Genomic DNA, 9,606 nt, shown 5'->3' on the forward strand with positions numbered 1-9,606 from the left:
CTCGGCTGTTTGTCTCTCATTCAGCTCTGAGCAGTTAAGGGACTTCTACTCCTTTTGGTAACCAATGGACTAAGGCAATTGTGGCAGAGAAGCCTGACCTCTTCCTCACTCCACAAAGGAAGAGACTCAGCCAGCTGCTTCCAGAGCAACTGCATTTCAGAGACCTAAATGAAGCGCATGCTGCTGTCAAAGTAGCCACTTGGCCTTCAGATGTTCAGGGGTTTTGGTATGCTGCTAAAATTAAATGATAGCAATGTAACAAACAGCACAGAAATTGAGTTTTTCCAACAGTTTGTCAGACAAGCCTGTACAGTAATTCATGGCACTATCCCCTGCCAAACAAAGAAGCCCTACTAGAAAAGGTCACAAGACTATCAGAAAGTGTTAGGCAACAAGACACAGGGATCACTGTTGCTCGTGGCAAGAATCACATGTATTTGCTCTCTAAAGACTGATTATTGTTAATATGTTAAACACTAGCTTTAAATAAACTTAATAGAAACACTTATTCCAGATGTTAGTGAGCATGAGTACACAAGTCACTAAGTTAGGATAATGCACAAATCCACACTGCAACAAAAGTTTACAGCTAAAGAGGTCAACATACTATTCTGTTTCTGATTGAGTACGTCAGACCCATATCAAAAGGGAGGATAAATGACAAAGCAATTAACTTCTTGAAATATACTATTATTGTAGTCTATTTTATAGGCAACCTCAAAAACTCAGAACTCTGAAGGAAAGTAAGCTCCTGATTTAAGAGTAGGAATCCTGCATTTTGAAGGGAGAATGCACCCATGTGGCAAGAACATGAAATACATCTTCACTTGGATTCATCGCTGCCTGGGTTGCCAATTGCAGATATATGTTCACAAAAACAATTAGAACTGTTCATACTGAAACTATTTTACAGTCACATTCTTACACAACAGAAAGATGGATAGAAGCAAACAAAAAAAAAGTACAGTTTTTTATTCATACAGCACAATAGCAATGTAATGCTAGTTTAACCTTGCTAGCCACATCAACATCTTCCAACTTGTGAGTGTCTTTGGGGATGAGGCAGGTGATAGGCACATACAAGACAAAGAACCTTTTAGGCTACAAGGCAAGATTCAAGGAGGGGGCAAGCTGCAGCAGGAACACAAGCGGCAGCAGTGGAGGGAAGTTTGCAACACCAAAGAATTCAAAGTCCATCACCATAGGCAGATAAGAGCAGTCCCCACCAGGAGAATCCCACCCTTTGCTCCTGCTCCAAGAACTGTAGAGCATCTGGATCCGCTCTGCAGCATGGAGCTTGCCCAAGAGGCAGGAAGCTCAGAGGGTTTTTTAACCCAACATGGAAGCGTTTTTATGGATTTCATAAACCAATCCAATTATAGGCCTTTTGAAACTGTAAATTTACAGTTTTAGCAACCCTGGTCCCTGCCCAAACATTTTTTGCATAAACCAAGTCTTCAGTATCCTGTGAGAACACATCTATACTTCTTGCTGACATATACCACTCTAAAGTTGTACGATTAAATTTAAATCTAGTTTTCTCCAACTTCTATTTCAGGAAGAGCATAAGAGGAGAGTGTTGAACAGCCCAGATGTACTCAGTTAAGATATTTCATATTAGTACTTTTGAAGCTTAGACAAAGACTAAATTTAATTTAGTTAGGACCCAAATTGTAAACCTTACTTGACTGCAGCAAATACATTGTCACCAATTTGAGAAATTACACAGCTTTTCTTGGCTTCATTTGAACCAACCCATACTGGAAGTTCATCTGGCACATCCCTATAAAACAAAATATAAACAGTTTTCCTCTTTAAAATAAAATTAGCATGCGCAAAAGGTGTTGAATGGAACACTGCAGCCCGAAGCCCTACATTTAATTACTGGACAGTTAAAAGCACAGGTAACAATCCATCAGCCCATCCCTTTGCTTCTTAGAGACCACTACTTTAAAACGGCAATTATTCACTACAAACAGCAGAGACTACCAAAAGATTAAATGCAGTATTTAATTACACTATATTCTTTGTACAGTAAACTTCCGATAATCCGGCACCTTTAGGACCCAGGGGATGCCGGATTATCAAATATGCCGGACTATCGGAAGGGGGGGCTATGAGGGGTCTAGGGTTGTGTGGGGGGATGCCACCCCAGGCCCCTCATAGCTCCCCTTCCAATAGTCCGGCTCTGCCCCAGGCATCCCCAATTCAGCCGCTGTTGGTGAGTTTCAGCAGCAGCTGAATCGGGACACCTGCAGCAGAGCAGCTGGGGTGCTGCTGGGTTGGTCCGGTAGGGCCGCCCCTTGGTGCTGTGAGATCAACCTGGCAGCACCTCAGTTGCTCTTGGGGACACCTGGGGCAGAGCAGCTGGGGTGCAGCAGCTGGGGTGCTGCTGGGATGGTCCTACAGCACAAAGGGGTGGCGCTACTGGACCAACCAGGCAGCACCTCAGCTGCTCTGCCCCAGGCATCCCCAAGTCAGCCGCTGCTGAAACTGACCAGCGGCTGACTCGGAAGCCCGAGGCAGAGAAGCTCTGCCTCGGGCTTCCCGGAGTCAGCTGCTGGTCAGTTTCAGCAGCAGCTGAATCGGGGACCTGTCCAATCGCAGCTGTGGGGAATCATTTGCTCCAGGACATCATGGAAGTAGTTACAGAACAGTATGATTAAATACAGGGTTTGTTTGGTTTTTAGATCTTTAATTCTCACCACCAGCCCTTTTAACACATTTTATCCTATAACATTAGCTACTTAAGATGATGGCTGAAGTGTCATCTGATGGAAGGGGGTAATACAGTTCTAGCATATGACAATGGTGCACAGTTCTTACACTGCTAACCTTCGTGGAAATGGAGAAAAAGATAATACACATTGTAGAAGGGTCATATCTAAAACGAAATACCTGAAATATCCCATGTGATACTGAGTTTTGCTATCCCCAGCAATTATAGTCTGAAATTCAGGGGGATCATAAAAAAACCTCCAGTGAAGGTTGAAGTTGAGATTTGCTGATGTTGCTCTTTTGTGTTTTCCAGCAAGAATATCATATGGTCCAACTAGCTTAAGTCCAATACTTGATACGAGCGCTTCTGCAAAACAAAATTTACTATCTGATACTGTCTCATACATGCAGGAAGCAAGATCTCACCCATCAGGCATTTCTCAATGGCAAGTTGACATAAACAAAATTGAATTTGTCTTTATTATAGCACATATAACCTTTCAAATTCACATTGCTTGACTTTTTTTAAGATTTAAGCAAGCAAGCAAACAAAATCAGATACGAGTACAAACAAGTTATTCTAACCAGTGCATTTAAAGCTTTTAGTACTCAGATGCAGACATCTTTGTGCAAGGGAAGCTATAATGCCCTGATATGGGTTGTTTTCTCAAAAGAGAAAGTTTGTAACCACCTTAGCGTAGACTCATAAAAGATTAGGGTTGGAAGAAACCACAGGACATCATCTAGTCCAGTGTTTCTCAACTTTTTTTTTTTTTAAATGAAGTGCCCCCCTTTTAAAGAAAAAAAAAAAGTTTTTTTAGAGAAAGGGTGTACTTATAATTTATAAGTACCCCCAGTACTACAGTTTTCAGACACACAAGTTTTTCTACCATTGCAACACATTTGTTTAAACAAGTTAATTGTAGCCGGGCGGGCAATGAAATTAGGTGTAAAAAGTATAAAAATAATAAAGCGCTGTCAAATTTAACACAAAAATTCAGTTCTCTCTAAATTTCAGTTGTATTGATGTACTCCCCACCCCAGACTTGGAGTATCCCTAAGGGTACTCGTACCACTGGGTGAGAAACATTGTAGTCCATCCCCTGCTAAAAGTAGAATCAACTACAAATAAATCATTCCAGCCATGGCTTTGTCAAGCCTGGCCTTAACCTCTAAGGATGGAGATTCCTGCTAAGGACTCTTGTACATTTCAAAGCTGGCCCTGCATGCAGCCTGGAGTCAGCAGGAGTTCCCGCTGGCCCCAGCCTGCACGCAGAGTTCCACATTCCTCTTTTGAAGCGTACTAGGGACCCACTAGTAAATTAACTGCTAGTTAACATCCTTAAAATGCACATCCACACGCAGAATTTTAGTAATGTGTTTTGTAGTCTATGATATACTTTTTGCCCAGCCTAAAGTTATACCAATGTTGGAACCTGCCTCTAAACTGGAAAATCATTCTAAAAGCTTTCCATTCACCTTTGCCCCTAAAAACTGTGGTCAGATCGCTTTGGGAAAGGGAAAAGGAACAAACAAACAAACAAACGACAGTTACCTGTTTCTGTAACTAGTGTTCAACATGTGTTGCTCATATCCATTCAACTTAGGTGCATACGCTTGTCCCATGAACCAGTGCCAGAATATTTTCCTTAGAAGTACCTGTAGGAAAACCACCTCAGGTGCCCCTGTAGTGGTAGTCACAAGCCATGTTATATAGGGCACCTCTGGTCCTTTTCACACTTACTTCTTGCTAGACAACTCCGTCAGTAGAGGGTCAGTGGAGGAGGAGGGTGGGAAGTTAGACATGAGCAACTCATCTCGAAGAACATCAGTTACAGAAAGGGGTAACAATCCTCTCATTGAGTGATTGCTTATGTCCATTCACTGACATGCCAACTGCAACACAGCTCTTCCAAAGGCAGTATCCTCTTTGGCTTGTTGCAGCAGTGCATGGCAAAGGTGTGCACAGAGACCATGATGCAGCCTTACAAGTGCCCAGGACAGGAACTTCAGCAAGGAAGGCCACCAAGGAGTCTTGCAATCTGGACAAATAAGCCCTGATCATCAAGGGCAGCTCAGCACCCACTAGCTGATAAGCATGTCTGAATGCAGGAGGTTATTCAATTAGACACTCATTGTCTGGAAAACGGGAGCCTCATCATCTGCTCAGCATAAGCAACTAAGAGCAGGGGTGATGACGGAACAAAGCAGTTCTGCCAATATTCAACACAAGGACACTATGAACATTCAAGTACGCAGCTACCTCCCCTTGGAAATCACATGAGGCTTCAAGGAGAAGACCGGGAGGAAAATATCCTGACCTGTAAAATGCAGAGACCATCTTAGGTAGGAAAGCTGGGTGGAAGATTGTATATAGGGGTTTCAAAATCAAAGCCTGTATCTTAATGATCCTCCTAGCTGATATAATAGCCAGGATGAAGGGCACCTTCCAGGACAGGTGCAGAAGGGAGCACTTGGCCATCAGTTCAAAAGGCAGACTGGTAAGCCTGGAGAGGATCAGCCTAAGGTCCCGTTGAGGCTGCATGCCCTGGTCTGAGGCTAAGTCAAAGAACTGGAAGAGACCACAGGAGGTCAAGTCCAGGCCCCCGCCCAAGGCAGGACCAATCCCAACTAAATTAACCCAGCCAGAGCTTTGTCAAGCCGAGACTTAAAAAACCTCTAGGGATAGAGATTCTACCACCTCTCTAGATAACCCATTCCAGTGCTTCACCACTCTCCTAGTGAAATAGTTTTTCCTAATATCCAACCTAGACCTCTCCAACTGTAAATTGAGACCATTGCTCCTTGTTCTGCCATCCGTCACTACTGAGAACAGCCTTTCTCCAGCATCTTTGGGACTCCCTTCAGGAAGTTGAAGGCTGCTATCAAATCCCCCCCCACCACCACCACTCTTCTCTTCTGCAGACTAAACAAGCCCAAATCCCTCAGTCTCTCTTCATAGGTCTGCGCTCCAGGCCCCCTAATAATTTTGGTCGCCCTCTGCTGGACCCTCTCCAATGCATCCACATCCTTTTAGTTCTGGGCCCTCCACTATAGGGCACAATACTCCAGATGTGGCCTCAAAGCCCTATAAAGGGGAATAATCACTTCTCTGGATCTGCTAACAATACTCCTCCTAATGAGCCCTATTATGCCATTTGCCTTCTTGGCTACAACAGCACACTGTTGACTCACATCCAGCTTCTCATCAACTGCAGTCCCCAGGTCCTTTTCTGCAGAGCTGCTACTTAGGCAGTCGGTCCCCAGCATATAACAATGCTTGGGAGTCTTCCGTCCCAAGGGGAGGACTCTACACTTGTCCTTGTTGACCCTCATCAGATTTCTTTTGGCCCAGGTCACTCTGGACCTTATCTCTGTCCTCCAGTGTATCTACCTCTCCCCCTAGCTTAGTGTCATCTGCGAACTTGCTGAGGGTGCAATCCATCCCCTCATCCAGGTCATTAATAAAGATGTTCAACAAACCGGTCCTCGAACAGATCCTTGGGGCACTCGTCTAGAAACCGACTGCCAATCTGACATCGAGCCGTTGATCACTACCCATTAGGCATGACAGTCTAGCCAGCTTCCTATCCATCTTACAGTCCATTTAGCCAATCCATAGTCCCTTAACTTGCTGGCAAGAATATTGTGGGAGACCGTATCAAAAGCTTTGCTAAAGTCAAGGTATATCACGTCCACTGACTTTCCCATATCCACTGAGCCAGTTACCACACCGTAGAAGCTAATCAGATTGATCAGTAATAGTCAACATGGATTCACAAAGGGCAAGTCCTGCCTGACCACTTTCTCCTCCTGCAAGTGCTTCAATAGGATTCCTTAAGGATCCCCTCCATGATTTTTCCAGGCACTAAGGTAAGGCTGACTGGTCTGTAGTTCCATGGATTGTCGTCCTTCCCTTTCAAAAAGATGGGCACTACATTTGCCTTTTTCCAATCATCTGGGATCCCTCCTCATCTCCACAAGTTTTCAAAGATAATGGCCAAAGATTCCACAATGACACTTGCCAACTCCCTCAGTACTCTCAGATGCATTAAATCCGGGCCCATGGATTTGTGTGTGTTTAACTTTTCTAAATAGTTCCTAACTTGTTCTTTCACCACCAAGGGCTGTCCATCTCCTTCCCATACTGCGTTGCCTAGTGCATTTGTTTGGGGAGCTGACCTTGTCCGTGAAGACAGAGGCAAAGAAAGCATTGAGTACTTTAGCTTTTCCCACATCATCTGTCACTAGGTTACCTCCCTCATCCAGTAAGGGTCCCACACCTTCTCTAATTGCCCTCTTATTGCTAACATGCCTGTAGAAACCCTTCTTGTAATCCTTCACGTACCTTGCTAGCTGCAATTCCAATTGCACTTTCACCTTCCTGATAACTCACCTGCATTCTCAAGTACAGGCAGTCCCTGGGTTACGTACAAGATAGGGACCGTAGGTTTGATCTTAAGTTGAATTTGTATGCAAGTCGGAACTGGCGTCCAGATTCAGCCACTGTTGAAACTGACCAGCAGCGGGACACGCCTGGGGCAGAGCAGCTGGGGTGCTGCCGGGTTGGTCCAGTAGCGCCGCACCTCAGCGCTGTGGGACCAACCCAGCAGCCCCCCAGCTGTCGGTGAGAAAAGCCTGGTCTGCTGGGGGGAGGGGGGGCGCACTAGCTGCACCTCCCCCCTAGCAGACCAGGGAGACGCGGAGCGGCTTTTCTCGCCGCAGAGGACGCGGGCGGTGGGACCGCTGAGACGCACCGCGGTCCCGCCGCCCGCGTCCTCCGCGGTGAGAAAAGCCTGGTCTGCGGTGCGTCTCGGCAGTCCCGCCGCCCGCGTCTTCGGCGACGAGAAAAGCCGCTCCGCGTCTCCCTGGTCTGCTGGTGGGGGGGGGGGGGGCGCGCTAGCTCCGCGTCTCCCTGGTCTGCTGGGGGAAAGCGCCCCCGCGCCGCCAGAGGCGGCGACAGTGTGGGGAGGCTGGGCCGCCCCTCCCCCGTTCGTAGCTAGGGGTCCGACTTTAGTCGGACTGACGTAACCCGGGGACTGCCTGTAATATACTTATACTCCTCCCTAGTCAACTGTCCAAGTTTCCACTTCTTGTAAGCTTCCTTTTTATGTTTAAGCTCACCAAGGATGTCCCTGGTAAGCCAATCTAGTCACCTACCACAGAATGCTAGGACTGGAGGGGACCTCAAGAGGTCAACGAGTCCAGTCCCCTGTCCCCATGGCAGGACCAAATACTATCTAGACCATCCTTGATAGACATTTATCTAACCTACTCTTAAATATCTCCAGAGATAGGGATTCCACAACCTCCCTGGGCAATTTGTTCCTGTGTTTGACTGTCCTGACAGTTAGGAACTTTTTCCTAATGTCCAACCTAAACCTCCCTTGCTGCAGTTTAAGCCCATTGCTTCTTGTTCTATCCTCAGAGGCCAAGATGAATACGTTTTTCCCCTCCTCCTTGTGACACCCTTTTAGATACCTGAAAATGGCTATCTTCTCTTTTCTAAACTAAACAAACCTAATTCTTTTAGCCTTCCTTCCTAGGTCATGTTCTCTAGACCTTTAATCATGGTCTTCTCTGGACCCTCTCCAATTTCTCCCATATTTGCTTTTCTTGCTAAACCTCGGGATGGTTTCTTCCTGTGCCTTTAATAAGGCTTCTTTAAAATACTGCCAGCTCTCCTGGTCTTTCCTGGACCCACACTAGCTATTTACTGTGCACACTAACAATAGAAACAATTTACAGGGAAAATAAAGATTAACTTGGGAAACGTTCAACATCTAACACTGAGACAAGCAGGTACCAAGTACCGACACTGGCAGCAAAAAGGAACTGAAAGTTGAGGGAACTGGAGATGCCTTATATAGTGCAGCATATGCATGCTGCTCCAGAGGGCACCTGAGCCAGCTCCTACAGGTACCACTAAAGGAAAAATCTTTATACACACCCACGTTGAATGAACATTCTTTAAAATCATTGAAGGAACTCAAGTTAAGCCATGCAGCATGCACAAGTCCCAGTTTTTAGAACCCACCACTTGGCTTGTCGGGCTTCAGCTCCTCACAGAACTTCCAGAACTGATAGAAATCTTCAGGCATCCTGAGCCTATAGCAACTTTCTACTTCTTGACGCAGCTGATCGGGAACATCTGCCTGGTTGGACCGTCTCTTCTTGGCTTGGGTTTTCTCACACTGCAAGCAAACATGGAAATGTGCATTTCATTGCTAAGGCAAAGGAGCAGTGAAGAGAACGGCTGTACTGGAACCCAGGCTTGGGGTCCTACCAGATGGATGTGCGGGAGGAGGAGTGCATTAGTGATGGAGAAGGAGATTGACGCACAGGGGAGGGATTTCACATGCGGAATGAGACAGGTTTCAGGAAACCTAAGACAGATGGACTGAAGAGAAGCCCGTGAAATGCTCATCTCACTGCGCAGCCTGATAAGAGCCCTGCCGCCTCCTCCCCTCCGCCCGGGCACGGGAGACACCGTGAGCCCCGCTCAGCCCTGGGCAATAGCCGGGGGGGGGGGGAGCTACCCCACTGCGCGGCCAGCACCACGGGCCTGGGACATTCACCCCCCCAGAGACCTGCTGGGCGCAGCCACCGCGCCGCGCCCCGCTACGGTCCCGCAGCCTGCGCGCCCCGGGCCGGGGACACCAGCAGCAGCAGCAGCAGCCGACTCGCCCCGCCTCCCTCCCCGGCGGGTACCTGCTCCGGGCCCGGCTCCCCGGCGCGGGGTCGGCGCTTCCCGCCTCCTGTCATGTTCCTGCCGCCGGCATCCGCCCCTCCCCTTCCGAGGCCATGCCCCACTGACGTCACCGCGTAGCAGCGCGGATTCCCCCCCTTACGACCCAGCCCCCCGGGGTGCCCCGTGCGGCTCAGCGC

General features: G+C 47.4%; 1 protein-coding gene across 2 annotated transcripts in view; it reads right to left on the minus strand.

The window, feature by feature from the left end:
* Window positions 1-9,606, minus strand: part of HPF1 (histone PARylation factor 1) — a 29,497-nt gene that overhangs the window by 9,898 nt on the left and 9,993 nt on the right. The window contains exons 1-4 of one of the 2 annotated variants that reach the window (XM_075930196.1): window positions 9,430-9,581; window positions 8,756-8,912; window positions 2,899-3,085; window positions 1,685-1,783 (exon numbers count right to left, since the gene is read on the minus strand). In XM_075930196.1, the coding sequence (XP_075786311.1) occupies window positions 1,685-1,783; window positions 2,899-3,085; window positions 8,756-8,912; window positions 9,430-9,483 (497 nt within the window). In that variant the 5' untranslated portion in view covers window positions 9,484-9,581. Of the gene's footprint in view, window positions 1-1,684; window positions 1,784-2,898; window positions 3,086-8,755; window positions 8,913-9,429; window positions 9,582-9,606 lie in introns of those variants that run through there. The other variant, XM_006111675.3, reaches the window with a different exon arrangement.

The sequence above is a fragment of the Pelodiscus sinensis genome, chromosome 5 (genome assembly GCF_049634645.1).
Source record: "Pelodiscus sinensis isolate JC-2024 chromosome 5, ASM4963464v1, whole genome shotgun sequence".
NCBI classification, from domain to species: Eukaryota; Metazoa; Chordata; order Testudines; family Trionychidae; genus Pelodiscus; species Pelodiscus sinensis.